The 19,203-nt window shown below is 36.1% G+C and overlaps 2 protein-coding genes across 7 annotated transcripts in view; one reads left to right on the plus strand and one right to left on the minus strand.

Moving 5' to 3' along the window:
- Positions 1-5,072, plus strand: part of PRPF39 (pre-mRNA processing factor 39) — a 36,145-nt gene extending 31,073 nt beyond the window's left edge. For all 5 annotated transcript variants that reach the window (XM_040477040.1, XM_040477044.1, XM_040477041.1 and 2 more), the window contains 4 exons: positions 214-398; positions 3,319-3,393; positions 3,898-4,018; positions 4,332-5,072. In XM_040477040.1, coding sequence (XP_040332974.1) covers positions 214-398; positions 3,319-3,393; positions 3,898-4,018; positions 4,332-4,388 — 438 coding nt within the window. In that variant the 3' untranslated portion in view covers positions 4,389-5,072. The remainder of the gene's footprint in view (positions 1-213; positions 399-3,318; positions 3,394-3,897; positions 4,019-4,331) is intronic.
- A 290-nt stretch (positions 5,073-5,362) lies between these two features.
- On the minus strand, positions 5,363-18,275 carry FKBP3 (FKBP prolyl isomerase 3). Of its 2 annotated transcripts, none has more exons than XM_040477045.1 (7): positions 18,131-18,275; positions 15,540-15,641; positions 14,775-14,882; positions 9,236-9,371; positions 8,685-8,752; positions 7,007-7,104; positions 5,363-5,715 (listed from the first exon to the last, which is right to left on the minus strand). In XM_040477045.1, the coding sequence occupies exons 1-7, from the start codon at positions 18,236-18,238 to the stop codon at positions 5,661-5,663; spliced, it is 675 nt and encodes a 224-aa protein (XP_040332979.1). In that variant the 5' UTR covers positions 18,239-18,275; the 3' UTR covers positions 5,363-5,660. The 2 variants fall into 2 exon arrangements, with proteins under 2 accessions (XP_040332979.1, XP_040332980.1); XM_040477046.1 differs by lacking the exon at positions 18,131-18,275 and adding an exon at positions 17,707-17,933.
- Positions 18,276-19,203: the final 928 nt, after the last annotated feature.

The following is a 19,203-nucleotide window of genomic DNA, read 5'->3' on the forward strand; positions in this document are numbered from 1 at the left end:
TAGTTTTAATACCAGGATGATGTCATTACTTATCAGTATGCTAATTATTTTTTTCACCTGTTATGTGTATGCTGAAAATATTTAACTTGAGTTACATTTTAATGGCTTTCAATATTTTTCAAATTTAGGCATAAAAATTAAGACATTTTAAATATCTGTGTTCTAATCAAAACATTTTAGAAATATTATTAATTGATACTGCTTTTTACACAGGAGAATACAAAGTTATACCTCAATTTACTTGAAATGGAATATAGTGGTGACCTCAAACAAAATGAAGAAAATATCCTAAATTGTTTTGACAAAGCTATACATGGTTCATTACCTATTAAAATGAGAATTACATTTTCTCAGAGAAAAGTGGAGTTTCTTGAAGATTTTGGTTCAGATGTTAATAAGTAAGATCTTAATTATATATTATTTGAATAATAAATGAGCATTAATAATTTTGTATGAGTTTAATGATTAGTAGAAGTTAACATATTTCTTTTTCCTCATATATGGGGGTAAATTCAGTTTTGCAAATGTGTATGTGTAACAGGATATATGGTTTGTCTTTCCTTCAAATTGTTTTCAAAATTTTGGCATTGTAATGTAAACAATGAGAAGGCAAGAAACAGCAAATCCTTTGAAAAAGTAAATGGGTCAAGGATTGAACCTTGAAACACAAACAGTATATACACCACAAAAGGTGGATGTGGTTAATCTAGAATAGGGATGCCATTTTATCTCTGATTGGAGGAAACAGTATGGTTGCACAGATGATGCCTAGGGGCCTTATTTCATGCATTGTAAAAAGCTGAAAGTTGAGGGTGGTGGAAGGGTTTACTCTAGGGGATTTGGGAAAAGGACAAGTTTGCAACTTATATTTACAAAATAGAAGAGCAGAAGTATTGATTAGAGCATTGCTGCTGTTCCATTCTTAACTGATTGTAGTAGGGAACTTTCACAGTTCTTATAAGGCATGTCCCTTCTCTAATTACCCTAATTTAGAGTGATTTCTATTGAAACAGCTGTTGATAAAATGAGGATTATTTGTCTCTGTTTATGTATGTGTGTATACATTTTTGATGGTTGAGTAAAATTAAAAAACATTTAACAGAAGTTAAATTTTAATACAGTTGTATATATGTGCTTTACATCATAGTAAATGTTTTCCATGAATTGTCTACTGTAAAATACCTAACAGTCTAATGAGGTTGTAGGTACTGTTCTTATTTTTTTGTTGCTACTGTTGTTCTTTTAATAGATGAAGAGAGGCTTAAAGAGATTAGGAAGTTTTTCCAAGGTCAGTTAGCTATTATTACATTGTGCAACTGGGATTAGAACTTGCTTCAAAGTCTATGCTGCTAACCACCTGTGCTGTATATTTAGTGTCTTCTGTTTGTTTTGCACTGAAGAAAGTGCACAAAAGAAATGGGATATGTAATTCTAGCTTCTAGTCTAGTTGGATGGTTTAATCAGAGGAAATAGGTAAGTATATGAGGTGGCACAGAACTGTTAAGGCTGTGCTTTCTATGGATCAGAATGGATTTGTCATCCTTCACAGAGGAGATGGGGCTTCATTTGGGTACTATGGGATTCTGGTAAGGAAAGAATAAAATTGTGGAAGAAAGTTAAAGTTCACGTGAAAGTAACATCTGCTTGATGGGAGGATTTTTGAAGTAGAAGGTGTGATGTTGATTGTGCTGTGCTTGGTTCAGAGCACACGCAGTGCCATGATTGACAGTAGGAAGCTATTAAGAATTTTGACTGGGATTAAATGACATATTTGAAATTGGCAGTAATATGTGGACAAATCTGAGGCTTAACACAAAGATAACAGGTCCTTGCAAATAAAATTATAGAGGGTCTGGATATCAGGTCTAAGATTTTTGTAGTTGAAATTTAAAAAGGGTTTGACTGAAAAATAGATGAGCTTAGAAATTAGAAATTTAGGAATTTAGGTAGTATGTATTGGTAAGAACTGATTTTTTATTTCTTTTTAATTTTAGTTAGCCAACATACAGTGCAGTATTGGTTTCAGGAGTGGAATTCAGTGATTCATCACTTACATACAACACCCAGTGCCACCACAAGTGCCCCCCCTTAGTACTCATGAATTGATGTTTAATTCAGCTAAATATATGCTTAAATCCTAGCTGTGTCACTTACTATTTGTGTATTCCTCACTTTTCAGATTTTCTCATGTATAGATTGAGTCTCTTACCACCTAATCCATAAGTGGATTCCTTAAGCCTTAAGGAAATTAGTCCATTTAAAGTGCTTGGTGTTGAGGAACAACCAGAGCACTGGGATTAACAATTTCATAGCCTCTTGAACCTTTTGGGGCCAGAGTTATTTGTTGTTATCATTGGATGTGTATATATGCAGATTGCTCAGGGATGTTGTATATGCATGTAAATTATCAAGGTCATTTCTACAGAAATATTAACTATCTGTGTTAGGGTTAATGATTACTTTAAAAAATAAGGCCATCTTTGTTTTTAAAAAAATATTTCAGAAAATGGTAAAAGGAAAACAGAATCTTTAGGATTTTTCTGTCAGTTTGGCTTCAAGTGACATTGTTTTTGAAGTTCTGAGTTCCAGGTGAGACTTAATACGCGTATTATGTCGGAATTTTTTTATTAAAAAAAATCTTCATCAGTGATAAAAATTATATTGTACTTTTATATTAGTTCTAATTCAGTTTATCACATGGTCAAAGTTTAAATACACTTGATCCTAACTGGTGTCAAGTGTCTTTAATAAGCATGGTTAGGTTTCAAAAAGGTAGAAATTACAGAACGTTCAGGACTTCTTTGCACTGGACAAAAACACATCCTCAAGGCCACTGTCTCAGTTGTACAATAACTTCTTAGGCAGCCTCTCCCCATGTGTTAGAAATGATAATAAAAGGTAGCTCTTGACCAATATCCCATCAGCTCAGTCAACTGTAGTAGTGAGAACAGGCACTTTTCTAGTAGCTCAAAAATCCTGGGAGTTATTAAACGTCTTGGTTTGGGTCAAATGTTCACTCTAAACCAATTATTGGTCAGGGGTATATAGTGCTGTGGTTGGCCAGTTCTGAATCCCTGAAGCCCCATTTGAATCACATGGACTGAGAAGGAAAGTGTAGAGCAGTGGTTTCCCAAGAGGAAATAAATTGGAAAAGGTGGCTGGGAGGAGGTTTGCTTGCAGGTTCATTAAAAAAAATAATAATAATTATGTTCATTGCAACATATTTTTGTTACCAAGTGAAAGTAAGTCCAAACTTTAAAACTTTAACAGTTTGGCTTTTGTATATTCCATAGGATGTTATTTTTCCTTCCCTCTCAGGCTTCTGAATGCTTATGATGAACATCAAACACTCCTAAAAGAACAGGATTCTTTAAAAAGGAAAGCAGAAAATGGGTATGTAACTTCTTGCTCAGAATGATTCATGATGCTTAAAAAAAAAGACATTTCATTGCTAAAATGCCTTTAAAAATAAATATTAAAAAAGTTTTTTTTAATGTTTATTGTTTAGGGGGCAGGTGGGGGGCCGGGGAGAGCGTGCGTGAGTAGGGGAGGGGCAGAGAGAGAAGGAGGGAAACACAGAATCTGAAGCAGGCTCCAGGCTCTGCTCTGTTAGCACAGAGCTGAACCCAGGGTTCAAACACACAAACTGAACTGTAAATCATGACCTGAGTTGAAGTCGGACGCTCAGCACCCCTAAAGATATGTACTTTTAAATGTTGCCTTCAAGGTGTGGTAATTTAGATACTTTACATTCATGATTTGAAAAAAACTGTACAAAACTTGAGTAGTTGAGAACTTTACTAAAACAAATGTACACAGGTACAAATGTAAACATGCATACATTTGTTTTAAAAGTACTTACCTGTGGGAATTTAAAGTTTTTTCCCTTGTATTTAGGTCAGAAGAACCAGAGGAAAAGAAAGCTCACACAGAAGACACAACTTCATCATCTACACAGATGATTGATGGTGATTTACAGGCAAATCAAGCGGCATATAATTATAGTGCCTGGTATCAAGTGAGTTCACCTAATTGAATTTTTTGCTTGTAGATGTTATTCAAAAATGAAAATAAAAATAATTTAAGTTTTTTATTTAATAATTAGAATAATTTAATAATAAAATTAAAAATAAATTAGGATAGTCTTTTTTTTTTTTTTTGTAACAACTACTTCTATTCCAGACTGTATAATAAATTGTCTTTTGTGGTTAAGTCTTGGAATTTTAGCACTGAACACATGCCTGGCTTCTTAAATGTATATGCTTTAATTATACTTTCATAAATGGAACCGAGCCAGTTTTAGCATGCTAACATGTGCTTTTTCCTTTCAGTACAATTATCAGAATCCGTGGAATTATGGACAGTATTACCCTCCCCCTCCAACCTGATGGGAAAATATATCAGATGGAATGTATTAAAAGTATGAAATTATTTTTTTTTAATGAGGGATGTAAACATAGCATAAGCTTGTTGTATTTGATAACTTGTCTTCCTGTTTTCTGTGTAACATGATTTGTTTAGTAATAGGGGAAAATGTCACTTAGTAGCTTACCACAGATACTATTTCCTACCATTTATAAAATTTACTTTTTATTGGAGAACTATTTTTTTGATTTTTTGCATTAAGTGTTCTAGAATTCTTTTGCAATGGATTTGCAACAGAAATCCTTTGTAGCCTTAAGGGGTAGGAAAAAAACTGACTGGAAATCATGTCAGTGTAGTTCAAGATACTGAAAATATATAAGGGCTGGTTATTAAGGATTTACCTCCTCTGTAAAAAAAAAAAATGGATTTTTAACCTTTAATGACAAGGTTTTGTCTGTTTCAATTATCCTTGTGAATTTGGATTTAACTGCAGAAAAGATACACTATTAAATACTATGTCTTGGGATAGAGATTATAAATGAAAAAATGGAGTGTTTGCATCCCTTTTAAAAAATGAAAATCATATCAAAAGTATGTTGTTTCAGGAGACTTTGTATTTAGAATATTCATGTAAAACTTGTGAGCAAGCTTTCATTTTGATCAAACTGATCATCTTCATTTTTGTAATAAAACTTAAGACTCCTTAACTAATTGTTACGAGTTTATTTGGGGGCAGGTTCACCTAATATTAACTTTATCATTATTAGTGGACCATTGGTTTTGAAGTATACTTTTCTTGAATTTAGCTAAAATCACACCATTTATAGCTTTTTGCTCCCTCTGTTTCTCTGCTTGTCTTCTCACTATACAGGAATATTTATTTAAAGAGGAGTGTCCCTCTGGAAAAGCTGTCTGGACAGTTTTACTACAACTCCCTGTTTTGATTAAATGTTAGTCCTGGTTAACCTAATCAGAACAATTATCTATTAACAACAAATAAATCAAGACACTGAATACATTTTATTGAGCCTTTCAGTTTACAACATGAGGTAAAAGGAAAGTCAGTTCTCTTTAACCAATATTTTACACAGCTGTAGTAAAATATTTCAAACTTTAGGGAATTATAATGGATTACATATATTAAAAGTTGCGGATCGGGTAAACAGTATCTGCATTCTTGAATTTTCCAGTTGACTCTTCCGTTACAATAGTAACCAGCTCTAATTAGTTACATAAATTTCTTCAAGGCCATGTTTTATTGTTGCTGATGTCTTTACATCTGAAGCATTGCTATTTCAGTCAATATCCACTAATTCCACTTCAAAAATGAGTTTTGCATTTGGTGGAATTCTGTTGCAGAAGTCAAGGTAAACTTGATAAAAATTGCTTCTTCCTTCACTCCCAATATCCTCAGTCTAAAATTAGCATTATATCTAATGGATATTTGGTATTAACCTCAAAGAGAAGGGCTTTATGAATGACTGAGAGGCTAACACATACTAGCCTAGTGGTTCCCCAAAGTATCTTTGTGAATGGTGATCATAACCTACTAGTATAGGCTGACAAGACAAGTTGAGTTTGGACTAGGATCTTCCTTACCTGGATGCCTCACCAGTACTCCCAAATTAGCCACCACCTAATGAAGATGGTTACTCAGTGCTTTAAAAAAAACAAAACAAAAACAAGGACGTGATTTCAGTCTAGCTGGGTGTATAGGTTATGTTAAATCAAATTTCGTATGAGGTAATGCCTTATATTTGCTGTGATTTTTTAAGATGCCAAGTTCAGAAAAGTGTTATTTTTATCTGATTGGTTTTGAGATGCTTCCCATGAGAGAGAGGCAGCTGTCGTTGGGCCATCTAATTTTGATAGGCTTAGAAGAGGGCTATATTCCTAAATAATTTTAACTGATACAAGTGGAGAGAACTTCCAAGTTTTTTAAAAGTTACTTTAACTAATCCAACTAGTACAATGGGAATGGAACCAACAAAAGAAAAAACAACTTCTCAGTTATTGGATTGTTCTGATCACAATGGTCAGGAGCCATGTTTATTTTTTTGTTTTTTGTTTTTTTTTAATTTTCACAAACTGGGCCTATCAGAAAAGTACTGTCATTAGTAGTAATCACAGATGCTTACACTATGGTGGACCCATGGTCCCCTTAAATTTCACAACCAGTAATCCCCAACATATGTTCCATTTCTAAGCTTTGAGTACCCATTTAAATGCCTGAAATTATACTGCAGCATAAAATTACCATGAGCCATACTTATATCCTATAATTTGCTATAGTTGTTTGTACTGGACATCTTAACTCCTTTAAGGAAATCCTTCAAATAGTAACAACTGCCTTTCAAAGATGAAAACGTAAACCTCACAATTTAGCTCTTAAAAATCAAGAACTGATTTCAAGAGGACAAAAATGTAAATTCTATTCTAGCTCAGGTTTGGATACTTTGTACTACTAAGACATGTTAACTCCTGTCTCTATTGGAGGTGTCTACACAGAAGCATCTAAGTATTAGGAATACTGGTCTGGACATGATTCCTGATCTGGAAATTAACCTAGATAGCGTCTTTTATACCTTCAGGTGGTCTTCATGTTTTTGTTTGTTTTTACTCACAAAGGAGAAAAGGATACTTGGCATCAGGCTGTCCTTTCTTTCCATAAGCCCATTCTGGTTCAATCTCTAGTCGAGCCTTTTCTCCTTTACTCATGGTCAAGAGTGCTTCATCCCACTAAAGGCAAGAACATGAAATAAATACTAATGATAATTTGCAAAAACTACATGTAAATCTAGAAAACAGTATATACCAAAAAGCATTCCACTACTGAATTTCATTATATTCTAAGGTAATGTCCTTGGGTGAATCTTGGTCCTTTATTTCCTCATTGCAAAAAAAAAAAAAAAAAAAAAAAAGATGTATTAATTTTAACTCTACCCCCAATGTGGGGGTAGAGATCTTCATAACTCCAAGATAAAGAGTTGCATGCTTTACCAGCCAAGGCAGCCAGGCACCTTGGGTCTTAAAGTCAGTTACCAAAAACAGTTAAATCAACAGGATGCAAAGATATGACTAATATCATATACTCTGTTGAAATTTCAGTCACATAAAGCTTAAGGGATAGAGATCTGTTACATAATGGCAACTAAGAATATGGTTCACTAGAAGAAATACACAAGCAAATTAGTCACAGGAATAGAAAAATTGATCAGTTTGGTATATAGTTAGTATCAACTAGGTACAATCAGGTAGCAGTTAATGTTATTTTCAACTAAACCTTTAGTTTGAAGATGTTTTATATGCTATTTTAGGCTCTGGATACGATTGAGTTGTATTTTAGGGCTTATCACAGTACAAAGAATAACATTGAGGATTCTCATAAATGCATGTGAATAGGTATGTCAGTTACAACGTTTGATGTTGTGAATAAAGACCATTTAATAATAAATGGGCCCTAGAATGACAGCTTCAATGAAGCTGATAATCAGTGCTACTATCCATTACCTTTGGTACACTGCAGTGGTCACTGCAGCTCAAGCCTATCTTCCCCTTTTCTCAAAGTCTCCTTCTGTTACCTCTCACAAGAAGGGGTGGGTAAAAAAGGCATCCTTAGGTTTGAAAGATTTTCTGGTGTTTGAACCTCGATTGTGCAAGGTGAAAAAACTCAGAACAAACTCTTCTATGAGTAATTCAGTGAAACAGGTATTTTACCTTTCTCTACCATGTGTAAGTAGCACAACTATGTAACATTTTGCAAGAATCTTAAAAAAAAATTTTTTTTTTTAACGTTTATTCATTTTTGAGAGCACAAGCAGGGCAGGGGCAGAGAGAGGGAGACAGAATCCGAAGCAGGCTCCAGGCTCACAGCTTTCAGGACAGAACCCGACGTGGGGTTCGAACTCACGAACCAAGAAATCATGACCTGAGCTGAAGCTGGATGCTTAACCAACTGAGCCACCCAGGCGCCCCTACAAGAATCTTAAAGATAAATTTAGAAAGCCAAACTTTCTGACAAAGAATTACTTTACGAAGAAAAAAAATATTAAAAGGGGCAGGCATTTAATAACATGAGTCTCTACTATATATTATGTGCTGCAGTTAAGCTTATTTGTTTAGCAACCTTGAGGAAGGTTGTACTGTCCATAACTGAGACCCAGAAAAATTGTGCCAGATGAGTTAGCAATGATAGCACTTGATTTGTTAGACTCCAAAGATTTTTTTTTATCATAGCCCCAATCCTAATTCTTTATGGTACCATACCACAAGTAGCATGTGCCAGAACATCTGTTGATTCATTGCCATTTTTTACTTACTCCTCTGATAACTTTGCCTATTCCAACCTTAAAACTTAAAGGCTTGGCGTTTTTCTTCTTCTTTGAGCCTGTAAAACAAATTTTCCTTATAATGCATGATGAAATTAAGTTTCATTGGAAAAACAGTTGACTTAAGTCTTTAAATTGATTTTAGAACTTACTATGCATTTGAAAAGAAAATAAAAATTCAGAAAACTCAAGAAAATTCTATCTTTACATAAGTTATGGTCTAAAAGGTAGAGGAGAGGGACCTATATTTACACCACTAAAACAGCACACTATTCTCCCTTTTACATTGAAATATGAAAGCCTCACTTTGGGACATTAACCAAGTTTAGACTAAGCTTCCCTATATTTTGCTTCCCAATTACCAAGAGATATTTATTCACCCAGCCAATAGTGAATTGAAGACCTCTTCCAAGTAAATCACAGGTGCAAAGACTTCTGGAAAAATTGACAGCCAAGAGAAAGGTACAGCCAACTGCTCATGTACCACACAAATATTTTGCAATGCCTTATAGCTAAAAAGGTAAGATTACATTTAGACTTACTCGTTTGAATATTAGTATCAAAAACAGTCCCATCCTGTAGTGTTCCTGTATACCAGCAGTGAACAACATCTCCCTTTTTGGGAAAGTTGGTTTTATCTCCTTTTTTAAGAACAGATTTTACATATTTTGGTGGACCCTAAAAACAGAAATAACACACAGTTATTAACTCATATCCTTCTTTTTTAGAAGGATGACCAAGAGAATTCTAATACTGCCAACTGAGACCCAACTCTGGTCACAGAGTTTCAAACATTTGGCAACAAACTATTTTCCTTCTGGTTCACCTCTGAGTTAAAAAAAACCCACCAACTCATTGCAAGTCTGTGATGACAATGTTAGTAGATAGCCTCTCTCTAATTTCATTTTTTTTTTTTTTTTTAATTTTTTTTTTCAACGTTTATTTATTTTTGGGACAGAGAGAGACAGCATGAACGGGCGAAGGGCAGAGAGAGAGGGAGACACAGAATTGGAAACAGGCTCCAGGCTCTGAGCCATCAGCCCAGAGCCCGACGCGGGGCTCGAACTCACGGACCGCGAGATCGTGACCTGGCTGAAGTCGGATGCTTAACCCACTGCACCACCCAGGCGCCCCTCTAATTTCAAATAACTTCCAGCCTCTCTGGAAACCAATGTTCTTTTGACAAAATTCTGTTAATTAACAAATCACAAAATAAATCCTGTTATTTTCCAAGGTCAGAAATATCATTACTATTTAATTCCTATAAAATCATAAGGCATTAAATAAAACACTGTGACTTTTTTAAAAAAAGATTTGAGTTGTTACCAATAACGAACATTACTGAATATTTTATTATATCCAATTAGAATGAATACAGTAATGCTCTATTGGTTTCTGAACTTGAAAATAAATTCACACAATGAATAGAATTATCTATAGAAATTACCATAACATGGGGTACCTGGGTGGCTCAGTCAGTTGAGTGTCTGACTTCAACTCAGTTCATGAACTCACAGTTCATGAGTGTGAGCCCTGCATCAGCCTCACTGCTGTCTACAAAGAGCCTGCTTAGGATCCTCTGTCCCCTCTCCCCCTTCCCCTACTTGTGCTCTCTCAAAAATTAATAAAACATTAAAAAAAATTACAATAGGCATATTATGCTAGAATAAAACAGGATTATCTGGGTCTTCTTTAAAAGTTAAAGGCTTAACCTAATCAGCAGTGATTCCAAACGTGAGAAAAGCAAGTTTTTATTACTGATAAATGAAATGTAAATGGATGGTAAGTATGGTCAGTAAAGGAGCAAGAATTATTTGTGCCGGGGCTTTGTTACTGCCTTATAATTACTAACGTCAAATACTTATGTGAACTAGAACAATGCAAAAAAACCATTAAATTGGTGATTATGGCTCAGACTTCATGGTGAAGGTGCCAGTCTGCTCACGGATGGCATCCATTTCTGTGTTTCACGGATGGCATCCATTTCTGTGTTTCACAAAGTGTCTTTTACAGACCACTCATTGCTTAGTATTGCTACCACTGTTAGAAAAAAAGGGGTCTACCATAATTGTTTTGGAAACACTATGTTAAACAAAGTTAAATATGCCTCTATTCTGCATGATTTCTCAGAACTGTCATCAGCTAACATGCACTGTGAATCTTCAAGGAGACAGAAAGCACAGGTTTTGATGACACTAGAAAACAACCTGGACCTTCTGGAACCTATATAACACACTTTAAGAAATGCTGTTCTAGTTATTTGATCTGATTTTGCGTTTCACTGCAAGAACCTGATTGGTTTATGGTGAGAGGTCAGATCAGTCCCAAGGCTATACATGAGTTATATGCTTGAATGGACCTGGATTTAAGAAAATTTCTTAGCTTTGCAGCAATTTCTTTAGTTCAGAATTTTGAGAGTAAACATTAACGATTTCAGTTAACTGGATAGCATCATAGCCTCTAAACATGAAAGTATGTTACATAATTATTACTATTATCCTTTCAAGAAATATTTGAACATGTTCTATGTGTTAGAAATTGGAGATACATAGGGTGCAGACAGGGTCCTGAACCCTCACTCTAGACGAGAATACAGTCATGTGTATAATTACGTGGGTTATGAGACCTAAAGAGGAAGCACAGGGTGCTAAGATGCGAAGTTTATAACAGAGAAGAGCATTTTCACAGCAGGGAACAGCATGAAAATAGTATAGTCTGCAAGGGAGTAATGAAGGAGACAATGGGATGAGATGAGGATGGAAAGATAGGTAGCATAAGTTAAGAAACTGTTTTGTTTTAAATCTTCAGGTCACTGAACAGCCAATTAAGAATTTTAAACACAGAAGTTACAGAATCAGGTTTTTTTTTGTTTTGTTTTTTTTTAATTTTAGAGAGGGAGAGAGAGAGAGAGAGCGCGCGCAAGCGAGAAGCGCAGAGGGCGACAGAGGATCCCAAGCAGGCTCCTTGCATAGGGCCCAATCCCATGAACCTGGGATCATGACCTGAGCCAAAATCAAGAGTCCAACACTCTACCAACTGAGATACCCAGGCAACCCAACAGATCACTGTGACCTAGTAAGGGATGAATATGAAATCAAAGTGGAAGTGGGGAGACCTGTTAGGAAGAGGTTAGTATAGTAGTCTGGATCTACACCAGATATAGTTTTGAGATACATGTACTGCAAAATCAACAGAATTTGGTTATGATTAGATGCAGAGGAACTGTACAGGATGAATCTCAATTTTTAGCTGAAGTATTTTTAGTCATTTCTGACTGCTGAGCCTGAATTCCTGCACCATCTTGTATTTTCTCCCATCCAATATTCATTCCTACTTGAAAACTTTAATATTAAACACATAAAAGAAAATATATTGACGAGGACTGATTTATTTAAAGTCCAGTAAGAGCTATTAGACACGGTTCTTTACATTAAAATAAATAAGGTAGAGACAAATAATATAGATACCATGTGCTACAGGAATTTATGCAGTTAAGTATAAAGTCTGGGATGGTGAAAACTTCAGAGGAAGTGATGAGCCCATGACCTGGTTCTTAAAAGTGACATTGAATTGACAGGGAGTTAAAGAGAAAGAAACATTAAATAAGAAATAAAAGTATGAGAGTGGGAAAGGGCAGTTTAATAGGCAATGAGCAGACATTTGTGGTTAAAGAAGAACGTTTCTACCGAAGTAGTAAATATGGAGCTGGGCAGACACTGGAAAACTTTGAATGCCAATAATGCTGTCCAACAGAAATACAATGAGGACCACAAATACGATTTTACGTTGTCTGGCTGCCACATAAAACCAACACACTCAAAATAACATGTCAGTATTTAATCAATATAAAAGATAGATTATAAATTCTTTTGTAAAAAAAAAACATACCAAGCTTCTGAAACAGAGTGCGTATTTTACACTGAAAGCACATTTTAATTTGGAGTTGCCACAAAGTGCTCAGTAGCCACATAAGGCTAGGGACTGCTGTATTGGAACAGCACAGTTCTAGACAGTACAGAATTACTGAAGACTTTTGAGCAGGGTATGGTTTGCAAAATACTATTTTACTTAAGTAAACCTTACGTATTTTACTAGAATAAATATTTGGGGCTAAATGGAGGAAGAAAGAGAATGAAGGCAGATCAATGATTTTTCCAATACTTCAGGTCTGAGGACTTGGAATGCCTGAAAATCAAAAAGGAATGAAGATTTGAAAAAAAGATTTTGAAAGATTTAAAAGGTTTGAAAAGATGTTTGAGAGCATTAGTCCTGAGGGAGACATGAGAAGGAAAACATTAAAGATTCAGGAATCTTTAATTCTAAGGTACGAAGAAGAAAATGGTTACAACTATGTTAACATTTTGGTAAAATAGGAGTATAAAATGATACAATGGTGAAGGAGTATGAGGACTGAGAACTTGTGGGAGAAGTGTCCAGTAGTTTATGTGGGCAATGTGATGGGGAATGCAGCAAGAGATAATATAAAAGTTGCTGAGTAACAGTGAAATTAGAAATCATGCTTGGCTGATAAGAAGCATGAATTTATGCCAAACCCAATAAATAGCTTATGATTATTTTTCTTCACAGTGTTCACTCTGCAGCTCCAAAGCACACAGAAAGTAGACAGCAGGAATGAGCCGAGTATTAGCTATGGAATCCAGGTGCTAGAAAGACAGTCAGAGTACATAACTGGGTTCAGTCCTGCCAGTTAAATAAAATGAAAAGAGGTCTTTAAAAAAGGGATATGGTTTAGGATCCTCACAAGATCTCTTTGGAGTGTCTCCAGCCCTTACAACCTTTTATTTGTAACTCTCTTTTCTTTAAGCTCTTAATGATATACTAACTGCTGCCTTATCCCTCCTTTATTCTAATTTTCTGGAAGGCAAACTATTTTGCTAATTGCTTTTGTAATCCTTTTAGTAATTATTATACCTTTATTTACTTTAGTAGCTGCTCAGTGTTTGCCTAGTACAATATTTGTCAAATCATGGGGCGCCTGGGTGGCTCAGTCGGTTGGGTGTCCGACTTCGGCTCAGGTCATGATCTTGCAGTCCGTGAGTTCAAGCCCCGCATCGGGCTCTGTGCTCAGAGCCTGGAGCCTGTTTCAGATTCTGTGTCTCCCTCTCTCTCTGACCCTCCCCTGTTCATGCTCTGTCTTTCTCTGTCTCAAAAATAAATAAATGTAAAAAAAAAAAAATTAAAAAAAAAATTTGTCAAATCATATTGGATGTGATAAACCTCAAAACTGCTTTAGTGTGAATACATATCCATAAATATTAATTTGTGCTTTTCAATCAACAGGAAAATACCATGTAAATTAACTAGCTTTAGTTGTATAAACTTCTGTAATTCTGTATCTGAACTTATACTCTGTCCACAAATATCCAAATGCTATACACCTTCATCATTAGGTAACACCTCTTTATAAGACCTGAGGAATATTATTATTACTATTGGATTATTATCACTGATACTAAGTGCTAGGAATGAGTGAGCTTAGTTAAGCAAGGTATTATCAGAAGTGTTATGACTGTAATTATTCAGCTCTACTGTGGCTGTTCTAAGTGCTGTCCTTGGCTCTACTGAGGCTGTCCATTTGCAGAAATGGTTTAATATGGCTCTTCAAACACTTGTACCAAAATGTAAAAATCTATGTTGGGAAAGATGAGACAGATGACTCCATACCCTGCAGCCAAGCCTGGACTATATCTATTGCCAAGGATAGCGTGTACATTAGAAAAAGCTAAAAATAGTCACAGTGAAGTATCTTTCACTCAGTCCAACTTGGCTATACAATCAGGACCTTAAAATGGCTTTGGAAGCTCAGAAGTTCTGGTCAGACATAGAGGAAATATAAAATACAAAGCTAGAGGTTTTACAGGAAACCTTATACTGTAAAGTACTGGTTCTTAGGTGTTTTTTATGATTTAGTACACCTAAGGGAGAGAACACACTCCAAATCAGTGTTTGGTTCACTGAAAAGTGCCCATACTCCACCACTCCTTACTAGGAGAAATCAGTGCTGTAAGCAAATACTTTTATCAAATTCACATTAGAAATAAAATAATATTCTACACAAACCTCATCCAGAGTCTCTTCAGACTTGGTTTCTTTGGGTTTATCTTCATTAAGCTTCACATTTTTCACCTGCTCGGACACTTTACTTATACTTTCAGTACCCTTGAAACGCTGTAAGGAAAATGTTCACCATATTCAGGACAGGTTAAAAGCTAGAAGGGACATCTAGATTTTCAACATTTCAATTGAATGAACATCTGCACCATGAATGTAGGCTACATTATTCAATGTAAATAAATGGAAACTGCCTAGGAAAAATCTTCATTTTAATCAACAAATATGACCCTCAAAGTATTTTACAAGATAAATTCTGAAATGAAATCTTTAGAAAAGGCAACTCAGACTCATATATGAATACCATTCACAAAACTCCTTAATAATGACTCTTTGCTTTGTCATTTCAGAATGAACAAATACTGGAGAATTTAAAATTTGTTTTTCTAAAGGCTCAGCCTCAGTCTGAGATTTTAAATTCATTGGCTTAATCTGGAAATAGAACTTACTTTGGATTTTTAACTTTTCAGTGTGCTTGTCTTAGACTATAGGGAATTATTTTTAAGAATTTGGTTCCTTTTAAAATATCAAAACATCCTCCCATACTACAGATGAGCTTTGCTAGATTTGACAGCTAGTCCACTTATGACTAGAGTTAAGAAAAACTGCAGGTGGAAAAGCTTAAAAACATATTTTGGGAATAAGTTTAAACCTTCTTTTTGCAAATAAAATATTTAAAATAATATTTTAGTAATAAAATGTAACAATACTCACCTTACTTTCAAAAAGATGGTTATAGGCTGTAACCAAATGGTCCTTGTTAGCTGTCTTAGCCACATTTTTAATGTTTCCTAATAACTTATGTTCTGCAAGAAACTACAAAAAAAAAAAAAAAGCTGGTTAGAATAATCTCCCTCATGTAATAAGGGTCTAAATGCTAGAAAATTCCCTTTTATGTTAGCAATTATGCCTTCAATAGAACTACTAATGACAGAAGAAATGAAATAAACATATTTATACCCTACTTCATAACAAAAAGATTTATGGAAGATTAAAAATATTACTTATAAAAATTGACAGGAGTGGAACTGTAATATGTAGAAGATCACACTGTTGCATACTAACCCTTTTCCTTCCCATTATGGAACTCACAGAACATTTATACAGCAAGTACACTCTGGTGACTGGACAATGCTGCTACCGGTAGGCCATGGCCCTGGGAGCCTCAAACCATTGGGCATAGCTGTCTTGACAAATCTGTAACCCATTCTTAGCAGACCGGGAAGCATTATTAGCTAATGCTGGATATACGGTGGTTAAGTATATGGGCTGAGGAGTCAGATCATCTGGGTTAAAATCCTAGCTATCTGATCTTAGACGAGGGAGTAAGTTTTCCTAAAGACTCCGTTTCTGTATCAGAGTGGAAGATTAGTAACAGCATCTATGTCAGAAGGTTGTTCTAAGGACAAATGCAACAATCCACTTAATGCCTTTTATGTACAGCCTGTCACATGGTCAGAACTCAGTATTAGCTATTGGGACTGATAACATAATGTACTTAATAATTCAAAGTAATATAATTCCATTTATCTCAAATAAAAGACTAAATTGGCAGATGGACACCAAAATACTACTATTGAATACTGAGTCATCAAATTGTAACTTCATCTCAAAATCATGTCTTTGTTTTCCTTATTTTATTCTGCTTCCTTTTCTGCCTTCTGGCCCTTGAATCATCATTTTTGTTACTTTCTCAAAGTTCTTCTGGCATCTTCTTTTGATAAGGCAGCTTTTCTAATACTATCACTATTGTATTTTTTTCTCCTCTGCTTTTTCCTCTTCCCCTCTTAGAGAAATGTTCTAAATTATAAAGGTGGCTGGGGAAAGGCTATTTTGATTAAATGGAAGTAATAAGTTGCTTTAGCACTCTTGTGATTTCTTTAGCAAGATTCCAAAAAGAAATCCAAAATATAAACATCTCCTTGATATCTTATGATCAATAGAACAGTGACTGTCAAATATAGGTTTAAGTATGTGAATGAATACTGGAGAATATGCACTCAAAAGGTTAATGCATTAAAAAATACTCTGATAATTCCAGTCTCTTGAAATTGTCCCATGTGGGCCAGTTTGAGGTTAGATTCCACATTGGGATGATTTGTTCTGTAACAATTTGATGAAGTACAGTACTGAGGCATTAAATATTAACAAATGATATGCCTAGTTTATTCTATTGTTCCAATTGAAATATGAACTGACTTAAGAGAAAATAATTCCACTAGAATGGCATGGTCTTTCTTTTTATCCTGTATCCCCAAACACTAAGCATAGTTCTTGCTATCGATGTATAAATATTTGCTGATGTCAGGATACTTATTATGGGTGTATGGAACCGGAAGCTAGAGAGTAACTATATCTCCTCCTCTTCAAGACACTTCAAAATGAAAATAAAGTACAATCCTCACAGAAGCCAAAAAAATTTTTTTTAAATCCAAGTTTAGAACTTAAATTAAAAATTGTAGAGAAATCATACTGCTGCTTCTATTTCCTGTAAGTGGGGGGATGCAGCGAGCACAAATTATACAGTGGTTCAGCAGTTTAAGAGAGGCATGGTCTTAATTTCCAAAGGGAAAAGTCTGACAAAAAAAACAACCCAAAAAGCAAAAAAACAAACACTTATGACCACAGTTAAGATGGAGACTATATTGAAAAATGCAGCGCGTACAGTATAAAGAATGCCGAACACATTTCTTAAGTTTGTTTATAACAATGGGAGACACTACCCTACATGCGCATGTAACTCCCCTAAGTATAAAGGGTGAAAAGGTCATGTGAAGAGTAGAAATTTTAAAAAGTTAACCCGCAATCTACAGATTTTTAAAAATTACACGCACTAGCGTTCAGTATTTAGTAACTGATGAGAAAAGCAAATTGCACATACCGTTCCCACAAAAATATTCACAATCCTTCTCATTTCCCTAATGGCCTACTCCCCTGTAAGGGTCTCATCCAGGTCCCCAGTCCTCAGGCACTGGTCCCAAACCCCAGTATCTCCTGTTTGTTTTTGTTTTCTTTTTTTCATGGTTTCCACCCTCACTCAACGCGCCCAAGGAGGTTCTAATTATGCAATTGCTGCCTGCCTGCCTGCCCCAAGAAATACAGCCATTCCCTCCGCCCAAACGAGGTAGCCCGGGAAGGCGGGAGCATGGCTCCGCGGCGCACGCGAGGCCTCTCCGGCCTTCCAGGCCACAGGCCGCGGGAGGACGAGGGCGGGGGCACGGAGGAATACGGAATGTACGGGCATCTCCGGGGGGGTGAGGCGTCCCTCAGCAGCACCAGCCCGGCCGCCCCGCCGCCTCTGGTACCGAATCTGAACCGTGGTCCTGTAGAAACTTGATAATGTCCTTCTTGGGGAGCTGCTCGCTGCGCAGCTGCTCCACGGTCCAGGCCCGCTGTGGAACAGGCGCCGCCATCTTCCCCCGCTGCCTCTGCTTTACTGAGCCAGCCCGCCTTGGTTCAGCATCGCCCCGCCCCTGGGGCGTGGCGTGGGCTCCGCCTAGAGCTCGGGGAGGCGGGGTCACTGCGCTACCCGTCGGGATTGGGGCCGGTCCTTGAGTGATGTCAAGGCTGTGCTTTGAGGGCTTCTTTGTTGAGTCCGGGAATAAACCAGTTGATGGGGTCCTTGTGGCGGACTATGCGGATGACCTAAAACTGTCATCTGCTCTTAATTGGAACCATTGTGAGGTGACCAAAGTTGGTAGTGATTTTTATTTACTAGCCATTACCCCATTTGTGTATTACCGAAGGGCTTCTATGCCTGTAAGGCCTGTATATTACCTGGTTCAAGAAAACAACAGCAGTCAGAATCTAATTTCATTCTATCTAGTTTTAACCTAAAAATTCACACCTGAATTGGCTTGTCCATCAGAACAACATATGCCCCACCATCTCCCTTTTAAAACTCACACAAATTAAACTAAAATACAACTTTTCACTTTCCCTGCCCAAGAAATAAAAACACACGAGAAAGTTTGTCTAAAAGCAAGTTCAAGAAACTTGAGCAAATAAAACGGTGTAAAGAAGCTACACACAGGATACTGCTTGCTGATGAGGGTGACGTTATCAATGTTCAAAACAACCTCAGGTGAATGTACTTTTTCTCAATACACGAGGAAACAAATTTAGAGAGGTTACTCCAAGTTGCCAAGGTTTAGAGTGGAGAAGTCGGGAATCATATCCACGTCTGAGGTAGAAAGCTATTGCTAGAATAGATAATACCACACTGACGCTTACTGCTCTGTATCATTTATGAAGATGTAATGGTGGAGTATCAGGAAAACCTAACTTTTTTCTTTTGGATTTCCCGATGAATACAGGACCAAACCATTCACTCTTAATAAAACTATTAACATAACGGGTTGCCTCTCCAAATACTGTG

The sequence above is a fragment of the Herpailurus yagouaroundi genome, unplaced genomic scaffold (genome assembly GCF_014898765.1).
Source record: "Herpailurus yagouaroundi ecotype Mexico unplaced genomic scaffold, PumYag 141, whole genome shotgun sequence".
Taxonomy (NCBI): domain Eukaryota; kingdom Metazoa; phylum Chordata; class Mammalia; order Carnivora; family Felidae; genus Herpailurus; species Herpailurus yagouaroundi.

Coding starts and splice junctions, on each gene's coding strand:
- FKBP3 (XM_040477045.1), bottom strand. CDS start 18,238: ATGGCGGCGCCTGTTCCACAGCGGGCCTGGACCGTGGAGCAGCTGCGC. Junction 14,883..15,539: donor ACCATCTTTTTGAAAGTAAG/GTGAGTATTGTT, acceptor TTTTCCTTACAG/CGTTTCAAGGGTACTGAAAG. Junction 5,716..7,006: donor AAAGGACAGCCTGATGCCAA/GTATCCTTTTCT, acceptor CTTCTGCAACAG/AATTCCACCAAATGCAAAAC.